The 27,733-nt window shown below is 49.6% G+C and overlaps 1 protein-coding gene across 4 annotated transcripts in view; it reads right to left on the bottom strand.

Moving 5' to 3' along the window:
• Positions 1 to 291: 291 nt before the first annotated feature.
• The window catches only part of CCDC47 (coiled-coil domain containing 47), a 353,169-nt gene continuing 325,727 nt past the window's right edge, over positions 292 to 27,733 (bottom strand). For all 4 annotated transcript variants that reach the window (XM_078645050.1, XM_078645051.1, XM_078645052.1 and 1 more), the window contains one exon: positions 292 to 1,088. In XM_078645050.1, the coding sequence (XP_078501176.1) occupies positions 1,008 to 1,088 (81 nt within the window). In that variant the 3' untranslated portion in view covers positions 292 to 1,007. The remainder of the gene's footprint in view (positions 1,089 to 27,733) is intronic.

Raw genomic sequence — 27,733 nt, forward strand, 5'->3', positions numbered from 1 at the left:
AGATGGTGGGGGTGTTTTGTAAATGTGGGTGCAAAAACAAATACAATTATCCACATCAAATTAATTATGAGGGATAGATAATCTATAGTAGCCAGTGTTAGTAATGGTCATGTTAGTCCAAGGCAGCTCTAAGCCAAGATGTTGAAATCTGTAGAGCTCAAAATAATTAACGCAATGCAAACTGAAGGATAGAGAAGAGCTTTCATTGTAAGCAGCCCCAAAACAAACTGGGTAGAAATGATTAAAAATGAATGATTGCGAGGCCTGGAAATGAGAAAAACAAAATAGTTATTTTTATGAGAAACCTAGAGCTTTAATTATTAACCACATAGTTTGCCACACACTGGAACCGTTTGTTCAAGCGGTATTAAAGAAATGTAAGGAAAGGGCCTCAAATAAATAAGTAGTCAATTCCATGATTAAAAACATTTTCAGTCTTGAAGTCTTCTTATTCAAGAAAAGAGGGCTTCTGTAGTCCTGAGGAATCTGGAGCTCTAGTGATGGAGCACTGAGATGCCAACATTCATTTTCAGCAAGAGGCAGCATTCAAAAGCAGCTCGGGCTCTCCCATTTGAGCCGCCACGGCACAAACAGCAGTGTAGGATGTCTGAGTTGTGAGAGTGGAACCAGATAAAAGAAGAGATCCAATCTGGAAGCAGCAGTTACTCATCCCCTGGAAGGTACCACTTTTTGTAAAATGCTACTTTCTGACTGACTAACTAACCAAGCTTCGACCCTGGTCTTGCTATACTTTTACAATATGTTAAAAACACACACAGTAAAATCTGGTTACTAGTAGAAATGAAAAGGTCAACATTCTAATATTCCTTTTTTTTGCATTATACTCCATAAGCACCTTCTGCTGGTTGATACCATTCATAGGTGCCTACAATATTCAGTGTAAATCTTGTAACGGACGGAATTGGGATGCATTCTGGTTGCAAGTGGTACAGGGAACAGTACTTCACCCATGATGGCCCCAAACTTGGCGCTAATACAGTTGGGGGTTACATGGCTTTCACTTTGATCTGCTTCATCTTCATCTGCTTCTTTTCCATCTTCTTCTGCTCTCGTCTCTGGGCCGCCTCCTGAGGAAGATGCACATAATCATCAGTGAACATAACACAAGATGAAATAGAAAACAAATACATAAATCAACAAGACATTAAAGTAAGAAATCTGCCTGAAGAAGTGATTTAATGCCCCCTGTAAATTTAGCACAAGGTCAAACATGAACATGAGCATATCTTAGTAAACCTGCTAGAGAAACAGTCAGGGCTCGACAAATCCACTCGACCGCTTGCATTTGCGAGGTCAATTTTATGAGGTCGAGCTATTTTTAGGTCCTACTCGCTCATTCTGGCGAGTAGGAAAACATACTAACTTTTGTCCTCCGTCTTTGAAAACGGAGCAAATGTGACAAGATAAGATTTAAAGACCTTTTTATTGCTCACAAAGCAAATGAGCAATAAAGATGCCGTTAAATCTTGTTATCTTGTCACATTTGCTCCGCTTTCAGAGACTGAGGTCAAGTAGGTTACTGTTAGGTCGAGGAGTTTTTTTTAAAGTACTAGACCTGCAGGACAGTACCTTTTTTCAGATTTTTCGAGCCCAGAACAGGAAATGTTTAACACCTTGTGGATGCTGACAGTTACATCATGTCTTTATGAGGAGGCCATGCTTTACAGGAAGAAAAAAATGCTATTTAATAAGAGGAGAAATAGTTTCAGGAAGAAGAAAAAGTCTTCCACAGGTGTTGAAGGAGGGATTAAAAGGAGGTGGCAAAAAGCTTTACAGGAGTGGGTTTAAGGCTTTCTGGGGTGGTGGTAGAAACTTTCCAGAGGAAAGTAGAGTTCTCAGTGGGGTTGAAATCATTCGTGGTAGGTTCAGTTTTACAAGGTGAAACAAGCATTTACAATGCAACGGCCTCGCCTTTGCAAAAGTTAGAGCTATTGGCATTGTTAATGACAACATTTTTAGTTATGTGTTGGTTAGATAAATAAATGGCATTGTCAACACACACACACACACACACACACACACACACACACACACACACACACACACACACACACACACACACACACACACACACACACACACACACACACACACACACACACGCACACACACGCACACACACACGCACACACACACACACACACGCCAATGTAGTTAAAAATTACTTGTTGTGGCCGGCCTGGAGTGCGAAATGAAAACACCGGGTGCGTAGACTGGAAGTCGCTGGCCACCTCCCGGACCTGATTGAGGGTGCTGGCGAGCTGCCGTGCCAGCCGGTGGAACGTGTTAAGACGACTCAGCTGCGCCTTCCCAGCCGGGTCGGAAGTAGACAGCTGGGCGGGGGGACCCGCGGAGGTGCGTCCGTGGGGGCGCAGGCATTGGAATCGCTGATATCGCAGCCCACAGGGCTCCCGTGTTGTACTGCCGACGGCCCCCCCCTATGGGTCAGATCTTGCCAAATGCTGGCCAGACAGCGGTGGGGGCGGCGGGTGATTTGCCGCAAAGTGCCCGATCACCTGGGCAGAGACACGCTGACATTTGTGACTTCGGCTCCTGGCAGACGCGGGCGGTTCCCGCATGATTGTACATTATGTCTGTAAATCCGACACCGGTGTTGTTCCGTGACACTGGACTAGAGGGCCCCCCCCCTGTTTTTGTGGCGCCCTTGGGCCATGTGGCTTGCTACCCCTTTCTGGGCTTGGGGTACGGCCCACTGGTTTGCATCGGGCTTGTAGAGCTCCCCACCTGTGAATCAGCCGTCTCTATGCACCACAGGTCAGTTGACGACCAACCAGCTGGGAGGTGTCTGTTGGTGTGCAAATTCGCACAGGAACCTGGTCTCTATCTCATTGGTGCCGGATTACTTGAGACATCCTGTGGAGTTGGCTGTCAGTGACTGGTGATCAGTCGACGTATGTCGCCCTGGGGAGAAGCCCCTGCAGTGACAGTCCGGAACAGATGTAATTGACCGGTGGATGTATTGTATTGTAATTGCATTTATATAGCGCTTACTACCCCATACGAGGCGTCGAAGCGCTTTTTCGGCGGGTAGCACGCTACTCCGGGACCAACAGAGGATTAGTGTTGAATTAGTATTGTGAAACATGCAAGTACATTTTAAGTGGTGGATAGGTTAGTCAGTTGTTTGGATTTGGAATGATAGCAGAAGGATAGAGTAGGACAAAGGTTAGTATTTATTTATCGCTGGCTTGTTGACGCACGCTATTCAGGGAGCCTATAAAGGATTAGTGGTGAATTAATATGGTGAAATATGAGGTAATTTCAGTGGTGGATATGAAATGTGTTACTTACCTGTAACTGCAGTTATCCAGTATTAGTGTCTTTCATAGATTCACATGCCTGAATCATTCCCCGTCGTCGAGACGGGAGCCTCCGGTATATAAAAAGTAATGTCCTAGAGACATACATAGAAAAGAATAGGCCCAAAGGTCTCACCTTAGTAGCCTATCCACGTCCTTTTGCAGGAAGGACCAAACAGAGCAGGCCCCAAGGGTCCCACCTTGGTGGCCTATCTGGGTCCTTTTGTAAAAAGGACCAAATAAAGTAAAACAGCCAATCAGCTACTACCTCCTTCTAGAACCTTCCTGCCAGGAGCCCAAGTCTCTCAGATTTTCGTATGCACCAAGCTAGTTAGGCGTAAACTCAGAGAGAAGGGTGAGCCCTGCCAGGGGAGGCGGGAGGGTGCATGTGAATCTATGAAAGACACGAATACTGGATAACTGCAGTTACAGGTAAGTAACGCATTTCTTATCCAGTATTTGGGTGTCTTTCATAGATTCACATGCCTGAATCAGAGTAGCGAGCAATACATTATGCACATTCTGTATGAACATCAGGTATGAACATGTAGATAATACATATCACATGACTATAAAGCACAAAATGCAACGGCATAGAAATACAGTAAGAGAATGTGCATACCCGTAAAGGATGGAGGGATGTAGTAGGGCTCACCTCACTGGAATAGATGGCGAAGCACTGCTCGGCCCACTGCTGCATCCTTCATCAGCTCAGTATCCAGGCAGTAGTGCCTGGTGAAGGTGTGCGGGGACTTCCATGTCGCCGCTCTGCAGATGTCCAATATCGGCACTCCAGCGAACAGCGCCGCAGACGTGGACATGGCTCTAGTCGAATGAGCTTTGACTCGTGAGTCTAAAGGCCGTCCGGCCTTGTCGTGACAAAAGGTGATCGCAGAAGAGATCCATCTTGAGATGCTCTGCTTTGTCAGGGGCATGCCCAGCCTAGGTCTACTAAAGGCAATAAAGAGCTGGGATGACTTTCGAAAGTGTTGTGTCTTATCGATGTAGAATTTAAGACATCTCTTTAGATCTAGAGAATGTAGAGTTCTTTCGGCTGCCGTGGTAGGATTCGGAAAGAACGATCTAAGCACCACTGGTTCGTTAAGATGGAAGTCCGAGGGGACTTTTGGAATGAAGCGAGGGTTAGTCCTCAGAATGACTCTGTCCTCTCTGAATTGAAGAAAAGGATCCTGGATGGATAGAGCCTGCAATTCAGTGACCCTTCTGGCAGAGGTTAGTGCCAGGAGGAGGGCCGTTTTCCAAGAGAGGAACTTGATCTCTGCCTGATGGATGGGTTCGAAGGGATGCTTCATTAGTTGATGAAGAACCACATTGAGGTGCCACGATGGAGGAATAGGCCGTGGTCGTGGAAAGAACCTGAATAGACCTTTTAGTGATTGTTTAATGAGCCTGTCCGCCCACAAAGATGGGCCTGTAGCCGTCCTTGTGAACCTTGAAATCGCCGCTAGATGCACTTTGATGGATGTATGCGCAAGGCCTGATTGCGCAAGATGTAACAAGTATGGGAGCAGCTGCTGTGGAGTGGCATGGAAGGGGTGCAAGCCATGATCCACACACCAGGAACAGAATCGCTTCCATTTTAGTGAGTAGGTTTTGTTAGTGCTGACAGCTCTAGCTTTCGCAAGGACATCTCTGCAATCCTGCGGGATGTTCAGATGGCTGAATTCGCGGTATTCAGGAGCCAGGCGGATAACTTCAGAGAGCTCAGGTTCGGGTGGAGAACCTGCCCTTGAGACATCGTGATCAGGGCCGGAAACTGCTACAGGCGAAGAGGGGGCCGGGCAGAGAGGCGATGAAGCTCCGTGAACCAGTGCTGCCTCGGCCAGGACGGAGCAATGAGGATCAGAGTGCAGGGTTCCGATTTCATCTTCCTGAGAACCCTGGGTATCAGTGGGAATGGCGGAAAGGCGTACGCAAAGACGTTGCGCCATGCGATGGAAAATGCATTCCCGAGGGTTCCTGAGTGGTGATGCCTGCTTGCGAAGCTTGGGCATTTGGCGTTCTCTCTGGTGGCAAAGAGGTCTATGTTCGGGGTGCCCCACTCCTCGAAGATACGGTCCAGCACCTCCATGTCCAGTTCCCATTCGTGGGAAGGAGACTTCTCCCTGCTCAGTGCGTCCGCCAAGACGTTGTCCTTGCCCGGGACGTACTCCGCTTTCAACGCTATTCCATGTTCCAGAAGCCAGTTCCAGATTCTTTGCGATTCTCGAGATAACGAGATGGAACGCGTCCCCCCCTGTTTGTTCAGGTAGTGCATCGTCGTGGTGTTGTCCGTCCTGACGAGCACTGGGGAGTGACGAATGCGTGGAAGAAACGCCTGTAGAGCTAGGAAAACCGCTCGTAACTCCAACAGATTGATATGGAGCTTGGTTTCCTGTGTCGTCCATTTGCCGTTGATCTGGAGTTCCTGGAGGACTGCTCCCCAGCCTTCCAGGGACGCATCCGTAGTTATTACGTGTGGCTCTGCTGGGAGCAGGAACGGCAGACCCTTTGACAGATGGTGGAGTGATGTCCACCATTGCAAATGGTTGATAATGGGTCGAGTGACTCGTATGCGGTCCTCGAAAGAACCTGTGGCTTGGGTCCATTGCTTTGTCAGTGCCTCCTGAAGTGGACGCATTTTCAGGCGGCAGTGTGGAATGAGCAGTATGCATGAAGACATCATGCCAAGGAGGGACTTGAACGTGCGGACCAGAAGAGTCTTCCGCGAAGCCACTACCTTGGCCAAGGAGATGAGTTTGATTTTTCTCTCCTGAGAGGGGAAAGCCTTGACACGGTCCGTGTACAGAGTCGCTCCAAGGAACGTGATGACCTTGGTGGGTTCCAGAGTCGACTTTGCGGTGTTGAGGGTCAGTCCCAGGCGGTGGAAAATATCCAGACAGGCGCTGGAGGATGAGGCTGCGGCGGCCGCTGTCGGTGCCTTCACCAACCAGTCGTCCAGGTATGGAAACACCTGGTGGCCTTGCTGACGAAGAAATGCTGCCACTGGTGATAGGCATTTGGTAAAGATCCTCGGGCCGATTTGAGGCCAAATGGAAGGACACGAAATTGGTAGTGCTGTCCTGCCACCGCAAACCTGAGGAACTTCCTGTGCCCTTTGAGAATAGGTATATGGTAGTAGGCGTCCTGGAGGTCTAAGGACGTCATGTAGTCCCCTTTCTCCAGAAGACCAAGGATTTCTTGCAGAGTCACCATACGAAACGATTGTTTCTTTAGGAACACGTTGAGTGCCCTGAGATCCAGGATTGGTCGCCATTCTTTCCTTTTTGGTGGATTAGGAAGAAGTGAGAGTAGAAACCTTGATTCTTGTGGGCCCGTGGAACTCTCTCTATCGCTCCCTTCTGCAGCATGGAAGCTATTTCCTGAAGAAGTAAGCGTAGGTGCCTGTGTGATCGTTGGCACGGTGGTGATGTTGGGGGGATAGAGGTGAATTCTAGGGAATGTCCAAATCGAATGAGTTGGAGTACCCACCGATCCGTTGTTATAGTTTGCCAATTGCGATGGAAGTATTTCAGTTTCCCTCCAAGTCTTAAAGAATGTAGTGGTGGAGGGGCTAGCGAGGGAGACAAGTCATTGTCTGTTGCCAGCAGGTCGTTTTTGGCTCTTTCCTCGGTAATTGGACTTGCCGTAGGAAGACTGTCGTCCTTGTTGAGGTTGTCGCTGTTGAAACTGCGGCTTGGACTGTGAATATGTGTACGAAGACCGATTCTGATAGGAACCTTTGTATGCAGGGTGGCCTCTTCCCCTGTTGCCACGAAAGGACTGGGTCCGGAATTGTAAAGTACCCAGAGCCTTGGCGGTATCCGTGTCCTTTTTAATGGTGGTAAGGGCCGCGTCAATCTGTTCCCCAAACAGGTGCTGGCCATCGTAAGGCATATCTAATATCCTGGTTTGCACCTCCTGGCGGAAAGTGGTGGCCTTGAGCCAACCCTGTCGCCTCAGGACTGCAGCCCCTGCCAGTTGCCGGAAACCAGATGAACTCTGAGGCAGAGGTCTGTCCTTCCAAGAGAAGTGAATGTGCCTCCTCTCTGACATCCTCTGGCAGATTTGAAAGATAGGGTGCTATGTCCGCCCAGAGTTGGCGATTGTAACGGCCCAGTAGGGCGATTGAATTAGCCACTTTGACCGTCATGGCAGAAGTGGTAGTAAAGCGTTTGCCAACGGCATCCAGTTTCCTGCCCTCCTTGTCAGGTGGCGTCGATAGAGGCGAGGCTGGATTTCGTGAGTTCTTCTGCGCCGCCTGAGTCACCACGGAATCTGGTTTGGGGTGACCTGTCAGGCATGCCGGTGCCGTGGAGGTGGCCTTGTATTTCTTATCAAGCCTGGGCACCACCACCTGTATAGAAGCAGGTGCTTGCATGATTTGTTTGCCCTGCTTCCAGACATAGTCAATTATGGGGATTGACCTTGAAGTCTTCCTAGAGGGCTCCTTGAAGTCATAAAGGAAGCATTCAGTTTCCTGAGTTTCCATGGACATATGGAACCTCTTGGCAGCCCGGTCAATGATGTTGTGGAATCCACCGATGTCTGCGGGTGGAGATTCCGAGGTCTGTGGATCCGGAGAGGCTGGAGAATGTGCCACATAGTCCTGGTCTGCATCCGGGCCCGACTGGTCGTCATCGACTTCACCTTCCTCCTGTTCCCTCTCCTCTTCGTCAGATGAGGGATCGTCCTGAATTGGCACCTGTGTCTTTTCAATGACCAGGGGAGTGGGTCTATGGCGAGATGAAGGAGCTGGCGCCTGTGCTGCTGGAAGTGCGGGCGCATAGTGTTTCTCCGGGAACCTTTCCTTATAATCCTTGATGAGGAATTGTAGGTCCGAGACGATGGATGCGGGGAGACACACCATAGGAGTAACCTGTGCCTGGGATGGAGGTTGGACCGGTTGTTGTAGAAGGTCTTCCTCCTCTTCTGGCTCCTCGTCTGTGGTTTGGCATTTCAGGACTAGGTCCGATGGACTAGTAGCCTGCGTAAAGGAGTCCTCGTCCGACTCCTGACCTTGTAGTAGACAGGCCGGAGGAAGTTGTTGTATCCTACCGGGCGAGGTCTGCTGCGGCGTAATAGGTCGTTTAGTAATTTTCACTGTGACATGGCTCACTTGCGGTGGAAAGGCATCCATGGTGTGGGATAGGAGTGCAGACTCCTTCCAAGGACCTGTCGACGTCGACGCTGGAATCGACGGTGTCGTGGTAGGTATTTTCGTCGACGCCAATTTATTCGTCGTCGACGGTGGCTGCGACGACGGTGTCGTCACCGACGTCATTTTCGTCGACGGTAAAGTCCCCACTGTCGACGATGTACTCGTCGTCGACGGTTTTCCCACTGTCGACGGGATGATCCGCGTCGACGAGGTAGACTTCGTCGACGGCGTTGGTCTCGTCGACGGTGTCGTCGTCGTCGGTGTCTTCGACGAGGGTCTCGTCGTCGACGACGATATCTTCATCATCGATGGAGTGACCGGGATGGTCGACGGCGTAGGTCTACTCGCCGATGATGCCGTCGTCGTCCTAGTCGTCGAGGAGGAAGCCGATGATGCCGTCGTCGTCGACACTGTCGTCGTCGACGTCAAGACGGTTTTCTGTGCTGAATGCACCATCGACGGCAGGTCCTTGCCAGACACGGATGGCTTGCCCTCTGAGGACATTTTAGAAGTCTTCATAGGAGGGGTGTCTGTGGGGCTAGGGGAAGAAACCCTTGGCCTCTTCAAGGAAAAATGCGACACTCCAGACACACTCTCACCTTCGGACACCAAGTCATCAGTCTTGGTCTTGAGCCTGTTGAGCCACAACAGAAGTCGACCTTCTCGGTCCTTGAGGGTCTTGTTGGAGAAGGTCCGACATATTTTGCAGTCCTTTGCCTGGTGGTGAGGGTAGAGGCAATATAAACATGTCTCATGTTTATCCTCAATATGAAGTCTTTTCTTGCTGCAGGAAGAACAAGCCCGGAAAAGACCCTTCTTCTGACTATCAGACATAACTGTAGAGAATAATTAAAGTGGTTTTAGAAGAAAAATGAGAAATTCCTGAGGAGAACTCAGGTGGAGACTCCCTAGCACAACGTGCGGTAGAAAATCTGAGAGACTTGGGCTCCTGGCAGGAAGGTTCTAGAAGGAGGTAGTAGCTGATTGGCTGTTTTACTTTATTTGGTCCTTTTTACAAAAGGACCCAGATAGGCCACCAAGGTGGGACCCTTGGGGCCTGCTCTGTTTGGTCCTTCCTGCAAAAGGACGTGGATAGGCTACTAAGGTGAGACCTTTGGGCCTATTCTTTTCTATGTATGTCTCTAGGACATTACTTTTTATATACCGGAGGCTCCCGTCTCGACGACGGGGAATGATTCAGGCATGTGAATCTATGAAAGACACCCAAATACTGGATAATAGTCTGTTACTTGGAGTGAGAAGGATAGCGGATGGATAAAAGGGGAAGAAGATTTGCATTCATATAGCACTTGTTACCCCTGATGGGTGTTGAAGCGCTTTTTTGGCGAGTAGCACGCCACTCCGGAACCCATAACGGATTTGTGTTGAAAATTAGTATAGTATAAATATGAAGTAATTTGAGTAGTAGATATGTTATTCAGTTATTTGGGCAGTATATTAGTATAGTTGAATATGGAACATGGAATTTGAGAAGTGAACATGTTAGTCTGTTAATTTTGATAGAAAAAAGTAAAGTGGAGGGATAAAAGAGTGAAGGATTTTTCATTTTTTTTTATGTGAAAGAGGGCAGCATTTCTGGCCCTAGTCCCGAACAGGCCCAAACAGGCAACTACCCTTGTCCTCTACACCCTTAGCCTGGACGCCCGAGCTGAGACGCCCTAAGCCTGGCTTTTTGTAGCCCTGGTAATCAGGTGACCCCTTCAGCCAATGGGAACCCTAGCTCTAAGACTATCCAATCACAACACTAGCCCTAGCATCTAGAACCAATAGGAGACCAGGACCTTGCAGCCAATCTTAACCCTAGTCCAAGCACCCAATCAGTTCAAAAAACCTTATCTCTACGTCCAATAAAGGCCTTAGCCCTACCACTAGTCCCAACCCAAGTCAAAGCAGCCACTGGTACAGGTAGTCCTAGTCCCTACTTCCAATAGAAAGCCTAACCCTACTCTTAGTCCCACAACTGGTCCAACAACCAATCACACCAGAGGCCCTAATCACTACTTCCAATTAAAGCTCTAACCCTAGCCCTAGTCCCACCCTACTCCCAACAACCAATAACATAGGGAGCCCTAGTCCCTACTTCCAATAGAAATCCTAACCCTATCCCTAGTCCCAACCCTGCAATGATTGATTCACAGACCGAGAAACCAATCAGAACCCTCAAATACCCAACCAATGAGGACATTAACCCTAACCCAATAAAAACACCAGATACAACCACCAATCAGTGTACACATGTGCCAACCACTAGCACACCATATAAAGCTTTACTCCCCCTGCTGGTCAAAAAACGAAGTGCACAAGCCCCAGTAAGTACAGTTTCAACAGCTCACAGAAGCACCCTCTGATGTATAAAATCCCTGTTGCTGGGGGGGGGGGGGGGGGGGGGAGGATGGCAGGGGGGCTGGCCTCACTGGCTTGTGAACACAAAATGGAGGCTGGGGGTGCACTGTTTGAGCACACAGGCCTAAGCACAGAGCAAAGGAGAAATTTGGAGGGAAAACAGATTTGTCACCAAGGAATGAGAGGGACAGACTACAGAGGTTGGACTGCAAATCCCACAATTCAACACACTAAATGAAGGCAATCATGGGCAAGGAAAACCACACATTTAAAACACAACACAGGTGATAACATATGCAATTACAGGCAGGCTAAATCTACAATTTTTAACTGTAACAACCACAGGCATAGATAGTAAACGCAGAAAGTGAAAATCGTTATTTAAACAACTTTTTATCTTGGGAAGAGACGGCACTAGTCTGTCTCCTTACCACTTCCTGGACTCTGCTCACTGCAATCTGGGCCACATGTAGGCTGCAACTCACAAGATGGAGGAGAATGATTTGGGGTGCACCTAGCAAGGCCTTAAGGGGCCTGGGCAGGTGTGAGAGGAGGGCTCAGACTTGCCTGGTAGCCGAATAGCCAATGGTCTGCTGGCCTGGGGGTGGGGTCTGGGCAGCTGCTTGCTCCTGTTCAGAATCTCCTAGGAGACAGACAGGCTCAATCCACAACTTTGGACTTCAGCAGGTAAAGGCTTCACTAACTCGAAATCTAACAATACTGATTGAATAAAGCTTTACTCCCCCTGCTGGCCAAAAATCGAAGTGCACAGGCCCCAGTAAATAAAGTTTCAACAGCTCACAGAAGCACCCTCTGATGTAGAAAATCCCTGTTGCTGGGGGGGGGGGGGGGGGGGGTAGAGGGGCTGGCCTCACTGGCTTGTGAACACAAAATGGAGGCTGGGGGTGCACTGTTTGAGCACACAGGCCTAAGCACAGAGCACAGGAGAAATTTGGAGGGAAAACAGATTTGTCACCAAGGAATGAGAGGGACAGACTACAGAGGTTGGACTGCAAATCCCACAATTCAACACACTAAATGAAGGCAATCATTGGCAGGGAAAACCACACATTTAAAACACAACACAGGTGATAACATATGCAATTACAGGCAGGCTAAAACTACAATTTTTAACTGTAACAACCACAGGCATAGACAGTAAACACAAAGTGAAAATCGTTTTTTAAACAACTTTTTGTTTTGGGAAGAGACAGCACTAGTCTGTCTCCTTACCACTTCCTGGACTCTGCTCGCTGCAATCTGGGCCACATGTAGGCTGCAACTCACAAGATGGAGGAGAATGATTTGGGGTACACCCAGCAAGGCCTTAAGGGGCCTGGGCAGGTGTGAGAGGAGGGCTCAGACTTGCCTGGTAGCTGAATAGCCAATGGTCTGCTGGCCTGGGGGTGGGGTCTGGGCAGCTGCTTGCTCCTGTTCAGAATCTCCTAGGAGACAGACAGGCTCAATCCACAACTTTGGACTTCAGTAGGTAAAGGCTTCACTAACTCGAAATCTAACAAACATGTGGGTTCCCTCGGGGGGTGCCCCCTGCTGCAGCTGGTTAGTTGATGAGCTGCGCCCCGTGTAGTCATCTGTCCACGTACCTCCTTGCTGGGCAGCAGTGCCCGTGGGTTATGGAGGGCGGAGCCGACACCTAGCGAGTCACCTGGTGGATCAGCGACACTTACCTATTTGATCTGGTGAGCGCTACGAGAGGTAGGGGCAGACTCACGTGCTACAGGACTGCCAGATTTTGTTCTGGGGAGGTGCCAAACCCACACTCCACTTTACTACTGCTGCTGCAGCTGCGGTGACTGAGTTCGCACCTCCCGAATACGGACCCATAATGGCGGCACGGCCTGAGGGTGAGAGACAGCTCCCTAGGTCAACTAAAGGATCCCGGGCCGTAAATCCAATAAGCTGGATTGCTATACGCCACCCAAGAGTTCACCCTCTGGATCGGGACGGGTACTGGAGGGGGGCAAGGAATCTGTGGACTCTGTTTCGGAACCTACCCTACAGGATGTAATGGCCGCTATCGATGGCCTCAAGTCTTCCCTGGGGCAGCAGGTGGTGTCGCTGGACCACAAATTAGACACTTACTATTGAGGTCAACCTGATTTGTGCCGATCTCATCAAAACTAGTGAGAAGGTTAAATCCTTAGATATCAAAACTGCAAGCTTGACAGACGATGTCTCACAGCTGCAGCGCGATGTCCGGGATCTTAAGGCTTCGGACGACCTGACTCGTCGCAAACTGGATGATATACGCATAATTGGAATTCCGGAGAACGCTGAAGGTCTGGCCCCTGACCTCTTTGTGGAGGATATTATCCTCAACCATCTGAAACCGAAGGGATTGGGAAATTTCTTCACTATAGAACGTGCACACAGAATACCAGGAGGAAGACCAAAGCCGGGGGCTCCGTCGCGTCCGATGATCGCGAGGGTGCTCAACTTCAGAGACAGAGATGCTATCCTGCAGGCCTCCAGATCTGGAGGCCCTCTGCGATATGAGAACTCCACCCTTAACTTTTTCCCGGACTATACTCAGGAGGTTCAGAGGCAGCGACAGAGCTTTCTCGGAGTCAAGAGGCGGCTCAGAGATAAGGGTTTGAAATACGCCATGCTGTTTCCTGCCTAGCTGCGGGTTGAGGCAGAGGAGAAAGTTTGGTTCTTCGAAGACCCAGCAGTTGCATCTGACTGGCTGGAGAGTCTTTTCCCTTGGGGGATCCCTGAGGGGAAGGCGGAGAGGATGGCCATGGTGTACAGGAACAAGAGTGATAAGTACCGAACCGTTTGGTCAACGCGGGCGAGTGAGTGGGTACTAAGCTATTTGCGAGACATTTCTATGAGACTACCCCTTGCAATTGTGTGAGCAGAAGGCGTGAGCTAGGACTACGGTGGACGAGGGCGGGGATGCGGGGTTCTGACATCCTCCTCTAATCTATATTTAGATAGTTGGTTAGTTAGACTATAGGGCGACAGGCACACTGCGAATGGGGGTTGGCGGAGGCCGAGAACAGGGGTGCAGGGTGGGGGGCGGTGGGTTGGGACTGTTTTTGTGTGGTTGTGATTTCTTTCTTCTGTTTTTCATTTTTTCTTTTCGCGTCAGGTGATAATGATGTTGCGAGACACTTATTATTTGGGTCGAATGGCACAGGGTAGTCGAGGATCGGGGATGAGAGTGCTGAGCTGGAATGTGAATGGCTTGGGTGATAAGATCAAGAGAGGGATGGTCAGCCAACTCATCAGGAGACATTCCCCAGACGTAGTATTACTGCAGGAGACACATCTGGTTGGTAACAAGTGTATGGCCCTCCATAAGGGGGGTATAAATTGGTGGCACATGCTGGGTTCACCTCTGGGTCCAGGGGGTAGGGATCTTGGTCAAAAACTTCTTTCCTCTGTCGGTGCAGGCTACATGGTTGGATCAGAGGGGCAAGTATGCGGGAGTCTCGGGGCTTGTGGAAAGTTGGATTGTCACCTTTTTGTCGATATATGTACCTCCCGGTCTCCAGGCAGACACCTTTCGAGATCTGGGTTCGGTGTTTCTCGCGTTACCCCTGGGTAGTCTAGTTTTGATTTGAATGCGGTGCTTGACGGAGAGATGGATCGTAGCCCACCGCGTGTGCTTAAGCAATCGCAGAGATGGCTCTCAGAATTTCTTGAAACGTTAGGTCTGGTCGATAGTTGTCGAGTACGTAACCCAACGCTGACGCATTTCACACACGTGTCGGCTGCACATGGTAGCTTGTCGCGATTGGACTATATCCTGTTGCTGGCGGCTATGGCGCCTATGGTCCAGGAGGTGAAGTATCTCGGCAGAGGGATCTCTGATCATTCCCCGCTGTGGATTCAGCGACTACTTGATAGACCTGGGGTGGGTAGGGTGGCTCCTATCGGTGCTTGGCAGTTAAGGGACCCGGCTGTTAAAAAAGAGGTGCTATTAATGTCGGACCGCTACTTCCGGGAAAATGTGGTTTCAGTTGACTCAGCGCAGTCCCGCTGGGAAGCGTACAAAATGGTCGCAGGAGGCGAGGTCCTGTCTTTGGTCGCAGGGAAGAAGAAGAAGAGCCACGCCGAGGTGGCTCGAAAAGAAGCGGAGGTCATCCTCTTGGAGGAGAAAGTGGCTGTGTCTCCCACGGCTGCGGAGCTCCACAGACAGACTCCTGCAAGAGGAATATAAAGGCCTTGTGCGTGACAGAGCGATCGTACATATCAGTGCCGTGCAGAGTCGCATATACGAGCATGGCGATAAAGCAGGTAAATTGATCGCATGGCTGGAACATGGCGAGAGGGCCTCTAGACTAGTTCCAGAATTAGAGGGAGTGGAGTCACGTAAGATCACAGATCCACAGACTGTGGCAGACGAGTTTTCAGCGAACTACAAAGAGGTTTATACTGCTGGCAGTGGGGAATCTGAGATGGAGAACAGGGATATGATTAGAGACATCGTTATGCAGAGTCTGTCGGGGGAGGAAAGAAATTATATGGACTCTCCTATCTCCAATGATGAAATGGCACCGGCCATAAGGCAAATAAAATTAGGTAAAGCTACGAGCCCTAACGGGATACCGATTGAGTTGTATAAATTAAACGCCAACCGACTCGCCTCACACGTTTGTGCCCTGTTCTTGGAGAGTAGGGAGAAGGGCAGGCTTCCATACGACCAACGAGTTATAGTGGTCATACACAAGGTGGGTAAACCCAGGACACAATGTTCTTCCTATAGACCTATCTCGCTCCTTAATGCTGAGCCCAAAATATTAGCGAAATTGCTTGCCACTCGACTGGTCAAGGTGATAATGTCTTGGATTCACCCGGATCAATCTGGCTTTATGCCGCGTCATAATACAGCACTGAATTTGCGGCGACTGCACGGTATCCTTGGGGGCTCTTCTCAGATAAACGAACCGACAGTGTTGGTGTCTCTTGACACCACCATGGCATTTGACCGGATAGAATGGCAATACCTGTTTGCGGTGTTGGCAAAGCTGGGCTTTGGGCATGAGTTTATCGGTTGGGTACGACTGTTGTACGCGGGACCCCTGGCTAGGGTTGTAGTCAATAATTGTAGGTCCAGTGATTTTTCTCTGGAGCGGGGCACAAGACAGGGATGCCAGTTGTCCCCATTACTTTTTGCGCTTGCAATGGTACCTTTAGCTGCCTGGGTCCGATGGGACAGAACGATTCGGGGCCTACGGTGGTCGCCTGGCTTGGACGATAAGATCTCACTCTATGCAGATGACGTTTTGCTTTATCTTACTAATCCCAAAGACTCCTTACGTAACTTCTTGGACGTATTAGATATTTTTGGTAGGTATTCGGGACTGGCCATAAATTGGACAAAGTCAATGCTCTTTGTCCTGGTGGGTGGCCCACCGGTGGTCCCGCATTCATGTCCAATCCGGATTGAGCCGATAGGGTTCAAGTATTTAGGTATATTTGTCACGATTGATCCGCAGCTACGGTTCGCCAACAATCTTGCTCTCCCATTGGATAGATGCAGGAAAGATGTGGAGCTCTGGAAGACTCTTCCGCTGTCCATGCTCGGAAGAGCCGCTCTTTTGAAAATGATGGCCTTACCCCGGTTCTTGTATGCCTTGCAGAACTCGATGGACCTTGTACCGGCTTCCTATTTTAGGGAGATTGAGGCTCTCCAGAGACAGCTCCTATGGGACGGCAAACCCAGAATTGCGTTTGTCAAGTTGACTCTTCCCATGGTATGATGGCGGGATCGGTCTTCCTGACTTAAGGAGGTACTACTGGGCTTCACAATTGGCTGCTGTGAATCACATTATTTACGGACACCACGGAGACCCGGGATATGCTATGGATCAAGGTCAGACACCGGGAGGGATGATAGATAGGGCTCTGTATGCCAAGCGAGGGAAGTTCGCATTAACAGGCCAGACCGCGCATGTGGCTAACAGGTGTTTGGGGTGGGAAGGTAGGCTCACATTGGCCACTCCCCTGTTGAACTCGGAGAAATTGGGTAGTTTGTGGAAAACCAATGGATTCAACAAATAGGACACAATTGGAATTACTCATGTAAAGGATGTTTGTTGGAAAGACGCGATGCATACATTCAAATATCTTCAAAAAATATATAGTCTGCACAGGAATGAATATTTCCAATATTTGCAGGTGTGGCACGCTCTTGCCGCACATGTCCCTAAGGACTCGATACTCCTGAGTCGTCGCCCCTTGAAGATCGGGTGCTTGACGGACATATTCCAGAAAAAACGATCTCTCTGATATATAGAAAGCTGCTCAACAACATGGAGAACCCACTGGGGCGAATCAGAGCCCAATGGAAGACTGGGTGGAGGCAGTTTCCTCTCCTAAGGTTGTGGCGATTCAGATGAGGCTCCGACTAGTGCAACTGAAGATACTACACAGGTCATATATCACCGGGCCTCGACTGATACGAATGGGACAAGGAGGGAGTGGTGAGTGTAGGAGAGTGTGTGGAGAATCCGGCACCCTAATTCACATTTTATGGCATTGTGTGGCGGTACAGACCTTCTGGACGAAGATTCACGATGTGTTAAGAGATGTCCTGATGGTGGAGTTAATACCGGAAGACCGAAGGTGTCTCGTGAATGTGTGGGAGCCTACGGATCTGAATGTGTATCAGAAGCAGTGGGTCACCCTGGCTTACATGGTGGCCAAGCGGAATATCGCCCAGCTTTGGGGTGCTAGTCAGCCGCACCGAGTCACTAAGTGGGCAGAAGGCCTTGACTGGTACATGTTCAGGGAGAAGTCAGTGTTCGTAGCCAGGAGATGCCCGAAGAAGTGGGGGAAAGTGTGGGGAGTATGGAATACTCACTGAAGAGAGATTTGTGAACCACAACTGCCAACTCTGGGAGTGGAAGCGCAGGAATCCCCATGATCCTAGCATCGTATATTATTGCTGTGATTCTGTACCCAGCCACAACGACCCCTGTGTTTTAGACTGTATGAGATCACCTAATGTCTTTCTTATTTGTTTTTCTTTTTGTATTGTCCTTGTTTTACTCAATAAAAAGATTTATAAAAAAACGAAAAAAAAATTACTTGTGATGAAGCATCCGGTGCACCGTGGAGGCGCAGACAGCTCATTTGCTTAAGTGCGCCCGGGCTCCTTCACCGGGTGCTGAGGTACACCCTGCGTCACGAGGCTGCCAGAAACCTAAAAAAACTACAGGTGGCGACGAGTCCGAGCTCGGCGGGCAAACACATATATATATATATATATATATATATATATATATATATATATATATATATATATCACTTGTTGCTTGGATACTTAAAACGTGCCACGAACCCCGCACATGAGAATTATTGACTTCTCCACCTGGAGCGGGGCTCCTGTAAACCACCTGATGCCACCAAAATGCCCTGTATCAGAACAGTGCTAAATGAAAACATGCTTAACAGACTTTCTGCATTATTCAGGGATCTTTATGCGGTAAGAATGCATTAAACATGTAACTGCTCGGTAGACGCTGAAGGTGGATGGAAATCGCGTGGATTTTTGCAATATTGAGGGTTTAAATGTAGATCAAAATATAGGACTGTGAGAAAATAAAATATGAAGCTGTTACATATGTTCGAATACACACGGTATAACCAGAACATGACCGTGCCTATACGGAATCCGTACGGACAGCGGTAATATGAGCATTGCAGAAGGCAATGGCCTATTGAATGTACCAGAACACCCCCAGCCCATCAGAAGCAGTCAATGCAGACCCCATGAGAACTTATAGTAATACAAAGAGGGGGGGGGACGGTTGTTTAAACACAAGAGACAGCCCGCGTCCTCCCAAGGAGCAGGCTTGAGACTGAAGGAGAGGAGTACGTAAAGTTGAGGTAAAAGACAGATACCTGCACGGCTTTGTGCGTACAGAGCCGGGGGGAGAATGGCACCCAGAAGACCCTCACTGCAGAGTAGCAGTACCAACGCTGTGCCAGCAGCCTCCTACCAGAGGTGTCGCACATCGTGCAGCACACACCGGAGGCAGTCAAGCGCCCCCACCTCTCACAGGGAACCCTCTTGCCTCGCACCACACTGGCATTGGGGCAACAACCCTCCTTTACCAATACGCTGCCCAAACGCCACTGACCCTTGCCACTCCGTAACTCCCCTTCCCAACACACACACACGCAGGCACCGCATGCACAGTGTGCATTTCGGTAAAATGCACGGCTCCTCCGCCTTATCCAGGGGTGCTCAGGTAACATTATCTGAGTCCTCCCTTCCAGGGAGTCGGATCTCTGATCTGCAGATGCCTGTGCAGCAGGCGCACGAACCCTCTCCGCGCTGCGGCGCTTTCACACGTGTGTCCGCCCTTTGTTTTGGCGGGGCCTCGGCGACCTTGCCATGGATATATGGATAAGTTACTTACCTGTAATCCTAGTTCTCTTCCAGGGGTATCCTCATCAAAGTCATAAGCACTGAATATTCCCGCCCATGTGCGGGACCCCGGAAACAATATAAAAATATATATGTATAAAACACATATATCTCGCTCCACATATATGTATGTACATATATCATTTTTCTCACATCAATGCAGCCCCAAAACTGAGGCTAAACAATGCAAACACATATACATGAACTGCAATTAGTAAGGAATCAAAAAACACATTAGGTCAAAAAATCCTTGAACTTTGTGTTTTAATGAGTCAAACCACTCATAAATCCTGAAAATTGCTTATAAATAGACATTGTTAGCCCTCAGGCTGCATTGTAAAACAATATCATAGAAAATGAAACCATTTTCACAATAACTGGCACCGTGCCTTTAAGGCAGCCATGACCCCAGGCTTCCCATCATGCCTCAGGGGTGACAGTTAGGTCAGTTGTTCTTTGCATAACCCTGAAGACAGGGCTCAACCACAAGATTGAAAACAAAACAGTACCAAATCTCATTTACCTGGGGAGGCGGGTGGGTTGCTTATGACTTTGATGAGGATACCCCTGGAAGAGAACTAGGATTACAGGTAAGTAACTTATCCTTCTCTTCCAGGGGATCCTCATCAATAGTCATAAGCACTGAATAGAATAGCAAGCCCATCAACCACCTGCAGGTAAATGAGAAGTACATGACCCAACCAATCATAACAGCCAAAAGAAATTCTAGCTGTTAAACAGATTCCTCAGGGAGGCCTGGCCCACCTGGGTATCTGCTCTCGTGTCAGAATCTAGACAGTAATGTCTGGTAAATGTATGGACAGACCTCCAGGTCGCCGCTTTACAAATCTCAGACATGGGCACATCCTGCAGGTAAGCCGCCATGGCTGCTCTACCTCTAGTAGAATGCGCCTTAGGGGAACCCCCTAAAGTCTTCTGTGCCAATTGGTAAGCAAGCTTGATACACGAAACGATCCACCTGGAGATAGAACGTTTCGAGGCTGCATGACCAGTCCTGATCGAACCGTAGTTAACAAACAATTGATCAGAATGTCGAATAGACTTGGACCTGTCCAGATAGAACTTAAAAACCCTTTTCAGGTCCAGAGAGTGTAATGCCCTCTCAGCTGGAGTAGAGGGATTAGGAAAGAAAGTGGGTAAAGAGATAGACTGATTGACATGAAAATCTGATACCACTTTAGGCAGGAAAGAAGGATGCGTTCTAAGCACCACTCTGTTCAGATGAAAAACCGTATACGGTTCTTTAGTACATAGGGCCTGAATTTCGCTCACCCTACGGGCTGACGTAATCGCTATCAAAAAAGCAGCTTTCCAGGAAATATGCTGTAAAGAAGCTTTATGAATAGGCTCAAAAGGTGAACCCATCAATTTTGATAGGACTAGGTTCAGCTCCCAAGGCGGAGCAGGAGGCCGAACAGGAGGGTACACTTTCTTTAGACCCTGCAGGAAATCTTTTACTGCAGGAAGCTGAAAAAAAGAAGTTTGTGAAGGTGATCGCCTATAAGCTGTAATAGCGGCTAAATGCACCTTAATGGAGTTAAACTTCAAACCTGCTTTAGTCAGGTACAACAAGTATGGGAGAACTGCTTCTTCCTGACTTTTTACCGGATTGTGACCATTCTGCATGCACCACATATAGAATCTCTTCCACTTGCATGCATACGAATGTCTAGTGGAAGGGCGTCGTGCTTCTTTCAGAATGGCCATGCAGTCCTGTGGCAGCCCTAGATGGCCGTACTGTATGACCTCAGGAGCCAAGCTGCCAAGTTCAGTGACGGAAGGTTGGGATGGTGAATCCTCCCGTTCATCTTCGACAACAGGTCCTGCCTGCATGGAAGCCTCTTGTGAGGAGACACTGATAGGTGAAGTAGGTCTGTGTACCACCATTGTCTCGGCCAGTCTGGGGCAATCAGGATCATCGTTGTGCACGAGTGGTTCAGCTTGCTCACCACCTTCGGGATCAGCGGAAGGGGTGGGAAGGCGTACACAAACTGCCCCGACCAGTCCATTAACAGAGCATTCCCTCTCGTTCCTGGTCGATAGAACCTGGAGGCGAAGCTTGGGCATTTGGTGTTTTCGTCGTCTGCGAAGAGATCTATTGAAGGACGACCCCAAGACTGGAAAATGTCGTCTAGCACTTCGTCGTTGAGAACCCAGTCTTCCCTGTCTTCGAAGTGCCGACTTAGAGCGTCCGCCCTCACGTTCTGCTCTCCTGGGAGGTGGACTGCCTGAACAGACAACTTGCGAGCTAGAAGCCAATGCCAGATGCGCTGCGCTTCCAGAGACAGAGTCCTTGAGTGTGTTCCTCCCTGCTTGTTTAAATAGTACATCGTGGTGGTGTTGTCCGTCTGTACTAGAATCATTTTCTCCTGAAGCGAGGGAAGGAACGCTTTGAGAGCCAGGTGAACCGCTCTCAACTCCAGCAAGTTGATATGATAAGTGCTTTCCTTGGGAGACCACAGACCCTGCACTTGTAGGGGTCCCATGTGCGCTCCCCATCCTTGCAATGATGCATCTGTGATGATCGTTTGTGTTGGAGGCGGTTGATGGAAGAGAACCCCCATCTGCATGTTCTGTCTCTTTGTCCACCACTGGAGGGAAGTTTGAGCAACCTCCGACAAAGTGATCCGATCATCCCACTGATCTGAGTGTTGGTCCCATTTGTCCTCCAGATCCTGCTGAAGAGGACGCATCCGAAGTCTGGCGTTCGGCACTAGGAAGATGCAGGAAGCCATCGACCCCAAGAGCGAGGCTATCTTCCGCACCTTCTGGGACCTGTGGAGAAGAACTTGTTGGCACTTGAGGGCTATCGAAAACTGTCTCTCCTCCGAAGGAAACACTTTTCCTACTTCGGAGTCTAGCAGAGCTCCTAGGAAGTGGATCCTCTGAGTTGGTTGTGATACAGACTTGTTGAAATTGACATGTAGACCTAGACGTTGACAAAGTTCTATGCATGTCTTGAATTGATTCCTTACATTGCCTGGAGTTGGACCTTTCAACAGCCAATCGTCTAAGTATGGGTATACGAAGACTCCCCTGCGGCGTAGAGCTGCCGCCACCACTGCGACACACTTGGTGAACACTCTGGGAGCCGACTTCAACCCAAACGGGAGGACTTTGAACTGGTAGTGAGAGGTCCCCACCCGGAACCGAAGGAATCTTCTGTGATCTTGCCGTATTGGAATATGGAAGTACGCATCTTGAAGGTCCATCGAACACATCCAATCCCCCTGCCTGAGATGTGGATATATCTGATGAAGCGCCAACATGCGAAACTTTTCTTTTCGTACATGCAGATTGAGTGTTCTCAAGTCCAGAATGGGCCTGTATTCTTCCTTCTGGCCCTTTTTTCTGACCAGAAAATACCTCGAGTACACACCTTTCCCCCTTTGGGACACCGGAACTCTCTCGATGGCTTCTTTCTCGAGGAGTGTAGCTACTTCTGCTTTTAACCTTTGTAGCTGGTGACTTGATGTTGACATAGGGGAAACGTGCGGAGGTAGACGATGGAAACGAAGACAGTACCCATTCTGCAGCGTAGACAACACCCATTGATATTTGGTGATGGCCTGCCACTCTGTCCTGTGATGCGCAATGCTTCCCCCCACTGGAGTGGGTAACGGCGCTGGGGGAAGTGAAGACTCATTGCTTCTGCTGCGCTTTATTGAAGTTGTTGCCTTGGCGCTGATTTCCATTTCCCTTGGAATTGCCCTTGCCTTTGTACTGTGTCTATTGCTGGCCCTGCTGGTTCTGGCCTTTCTGCCATTGAGGGGTTTGAACCCTCTGCTTCGAATAACCCTTGTTGTTCGAACGGAATTTCTTCTTAAATTCCTTTTTCTTCTCGAGTCCCACCGCTTTGAGAGTGTCCAACTCGGTCTTCATCCGCTGCATTTCCTCATCCGCACTTGCTCCAAAGAGAGATGTGCCTGAAAAAGGAAGGTTCAGGATTCTTGCTTGAGCCTCCGGTTTTAATGCTGTGAGGTGTAACCAAGATGTTCTCCTTGCTGTAACTCCGTGCACATAGCCATGTGCCGCCAGAGTTGCCCCATCTGCTGCCGATCCTATAATCTGGTTGGAGACTTGACTGCCCTCCATCAGAACCTCCTCAAAGTCCTTTCTGTCTTCTTCAGGGAGCTTTGCGGTAAATCTCTGAAGTGAGTCCCACAGAGACCTGTCATACCTGCCGAGCAGGGCTTCCGCGTTAGAAACCTTGAGGAAAGAGGCTGAGGTGTTACACACCCTTCTCCCCCATGAGTCCTGCACCTTGCTATCCTTATCCGGAGGTACCGTGGATGAGGAAGCCACCGCATTGGATTTTCTTGCCGCCGTAATGATCACTGAATCTGGCGGGGGATCAGCTTTGAGGAACAGAGGATCCTCTTCCGGAGGACGATACTTTTTGAGAATCCTCGCTGGAACGGACTTCACCGTTGCCGGAGTGAGGAAGACTTCATTCACATGTTCCATTATACCCGGAACCAACGGCAACAACGGTTTGGGTGCTGATCTATGTTGCAGGGTTTCGAATATGACAGTCGTCTTGACTTGTGGAGCTGTCATCGGTACTCCCAGTTTCAGGGCTCCCCTGCCCAAGATATCTTGGAACGAGAAAATATCCTCAGTTGGAGACACTCTTGAGCGTGGACTGTTAGTAAGAGTCGGGGAGTAATCCCTGTGAGATCGTGTTCTCGACGAACTTGAAGAACTACTTGTCCTCCTGGACCTAGTTCTTCTGCTAGAACGCGTCTTGGAACGAGATCTCTCTCTGTGACGAGAATGTCTCTTGCTTGAGTGTTTAGAACGAGACCTTTCTCTGCGAAGAGGTTGGTCTCGATATCGCTTTAGGTGCTCCGCCGTCTCCTTGTCCTTTGCCCAGTGGTGAAGAGGTCAATTCCACCTTGGGGAAAGATGAACAGAAGGAGACTTGTGGATGGGATCCTTCTCAGGTGTACGCGACCGTTGAGGTCGTTCCGTTCGATCCTGTTGCGATCTTGCAGGGGATTCGGACCTCCCCCTATTAGATGCGCCGCCCCGTCCATCCGAGGATCTGCCACTCCGAGATGATGAGGATGATGAGGAAAGACTCACCAGAGATCCAGAGGGAGACCTTGAGCGAGATCTTTCTTCTGCAAGTCTCCGTCTCTTGGCGGGGGGATCCTGCACTGGAGATTGTTCCCCCTCCGCAGCCGATGCTGAACCTGGAGAACCCAACTGTGGCTCTAGGGCATGAGTCTGGACTAACAAGTCACTTCCCTTGTCCCGAACCACCTCCTTTGATTTTGTAGGAGTAACGTTCTTTGTTTGCGAAGAACTTCTCTCCCTGGATCTTTGTTGATCCCTCGACAGTGGTTGTATCGACGCCGAGCGCCGAGCAGGAAGACGCTCCCTCGACGTCGACCGTGATTTCTCCGTCGACCTCGGGTGGCAATGGCTGTCCTTCGACGTTGAAGGCTGTCTGTTCGACGTCGATGGAGGCTGTTTCGACGCCGATCGCCGTTGACTTGATGGCGACTGGGCGTGCCTCGACTCCAAATGCCGCTCCGACGTCGAACGCTCTCGTCCAGGCGTCGACGTTGGCTGCATCGACGTCGACCGATGATGTGTCGACAGAGGCTCCCTCGACGTCGAACGACCATGGCTAGTCGTCGACCGAGGATGGCTCGACGTCGAACGTCGATGGACCGACGTCGACGGAGAATGCCTCGACGTCACAGCATGACGATGCTGTTTCGACGTCACACGGCTCGCCGTCGAGCTCTTCCGCTTCGACGGCGACCTGTCCCTCGACGCTGACTGAAGCGGAGGTACCTTCCATGTAGACGCTGAAGACATCTTCTTCGTCGCCGTCGACTGCTTCTCCAACGCCGATCCCGACGTCGAATGTGAACCAGTCGGGGCTCCTCTCGATGTCGACCGCGTCTTCCGACTTTTCTGCTTCTTGGGAGATCTTCCTCTCTCAGAAAGCCCATAAGCTCTAATCCTCTCTCGATCCTTAAGAGTCCTGGAAGATAAAACCTGGCAGTGTTCACAGGTTTTAGAGGAATGAGAGTCTGGTAGGCACAGGATACAGACTGAATGAGAGTCAGTCTTTGCCTTTTTCCTTCCACATGAAGGACAGTTGTTGAAGAGAGAAGGCATCTTTGACAGGAAAAATACCTTTTTTAAGCACAAAAAGTGTTCAAACAGCACTCTATGTCTAAAAGACGTCGAGTGAAGTCAAAAATTCTAGTAAAAGCTGAATATTTTTTGACAGAAAGTCAAAAAGAAAAGGAGCTGTTTCACCAGGGTCCTGACTGAAGGAGCCGGAAAGAACAACTGACCTAACTGTCACCCCTGAGGCATGATGGGAAGCCTGGGGTCATGGCTGCCTTAAAGGCACGGTGCCAGTTATTGTGAAAATGGTTTCATTTTCTATGATATTGTTTTACAATGCAGCCTGAGGGCTAACAATGTCTATTTATAAGCAATTTTCAGGATTTATGAGTGGTTTGACTCATTAAAACACAAAGTTCAAGGATTTTTTGACCTAATGTGTTTTTTGATTCCTTACTAATTGCAGTTCATGTATATGTGTTTGCATTGTTTAGCCTCAGTTTTGGGGCTGCATTGATGTGAGAAAAATGATATATGTACATACATATATGTGGAGCGAGATATATGTGTTTTATACATATATATTTTTATATTGTTTCCGGGGTCCCGCACATGGGCGGGAATATTCAGTGCTTATGACTATTGATGAGGATCCCCTGGAAGAGAAATAAATATACAGTAAGATATGCATGTATAAAAATAATCCCTCAGCAGCAGCCATGAAGAAATATCGACTAAATAAACATGAGGCAGCCTTCATCACACTAACAGCATGCTAATGAAGGGGCGTGCTCCATCTGTAGGCAGCCCTTCCGCCCAGGCTCTTTACTGATTAACCCCTCTGCTGCCAGCACCGGCAGCGCTAGGTATGAGGTGGACCCTCACACGCGTCCCCGACCGCCAGAAGCGCCCCTATGCCTGCGCCACTCACCGCCAATCAGTGATCTGCTCATGTCAATGGGGATTAACCCCAGGTACGCGCCTTAACTTGAATACTCGATTTCGTCCCCTAAATATTTTTGAGCTGTAGGTGCTGCATAGATATACATATAACCCGCAATCTCAGTTCGAGTAAGATAGCCCTGTGGGTGAATGCGCCCACTGCAGATGACGGCGGGTAAGCTGCTTTCCACAGGAAAACCCACTGTAGGATAACTGAGAGGGTACATTATGCATCTTCGTGCCCACATGCGTGGGAGGAGGGGAGGGCCACGACAGGAGCCCTCGAAAACTGCCGAGATGGAGGGTGAGGCATCGATCATTCCCCCGCAGAATGGGTAACGTAAGTACTCAGGGCTCAGTAGAGTACTCAGATGTCCACAGCAGTGGGTGCGTGAACCCAGCAACCAATCTGCCCGCTGCAAGCCCCCACTTGAGCCCGCGAGAGAGAGACGACTGCCAAGAACTGGGAATTTGGTGCCTAGCGTGGAGGAGAGCTGTTAGCAGGACGGGTAGAGGTGGGCATGGCGGCCTGGGTGTGGACCATGTAGTGGTGGTCACCAGGAGCCGGTGAGCAGAGTCTGTCAGGTCAGGGCGGAATAAACACACCTGATGTCAGGCGAGCACTAAGAGGGCTGGGGTCAAGGCCCTCTGCCTGGGTTGAGCGCCGATGATCGCCTCGCTCCTATTTTGTGCACTAGACTGCAAACCCTCCCCCGCAACCCAAAAGAAGGACATACGTGCACTGCTAAACGTCCATCTACCATTGTGCTCCAAGTACTTTTGTACAGTGGTATTTAGGCCTACTGCAGACGCCTGGGCGTACTCCAACACATACGATGCCGGGCTGGTGCAGTGGGTACGGATCGGCTTCACAAGACCGTTTGGCAGGAAACTGCTTCATGTGACCGTTTAGGCCACATGCGTCACAGATGGAGCGCCCTATGCCTGGAAATAAGGGTAGCATACGGGGTGGCATCAGCCGGGTTTGCTTTACCCTACTTCCTATCCCGGCATTTCTGGGGTAAATATGTGATGGAGGGATTAGGTGCATGTCAACATGTTTACAAATAGATGTGTGCCTGGTCGAGATTTTTAAAGCCTCTGTTGTAGGCGCAAGTTTTGGAAAACCTTTTTGCAGGCCATGTTTGTGTCCACCACAGATGTGTATACAGACAGCCGTCCACACTCTGGGTCCGGCCTATAGACCGCCATCTCCGAAGGTTCCCTCGCTGTCTGCAGACGCCATAGCCCTAAATAGCAGCCATTAGGAACTGCCTAAATCATTAATTGCGCCCGATGCGGACTCTCACTGTCCACTGCAGCTGTCACTCCCCCCTCTCCAGCTATGCACCGACCGGCCGCCTTGCCTGATATGCCTTCAAGGAACCTTGCGTAGTAGTGATG

Source organism: Lissotriton helveticus, chromosome 5_1 (genome assembly GCF_964261635.1).
Source record: "Lissotriton helveticus chromosome 5_1, aLisHel1.1, whole genome shotgun sequence".
In the NCBI taxonomy this organism is placed as follows: Eukaryota; Metazoa; Chordata; class Amphibia; order Caudata; family Salamandridae; genus Lissotriton; species Lissotriton helveticus.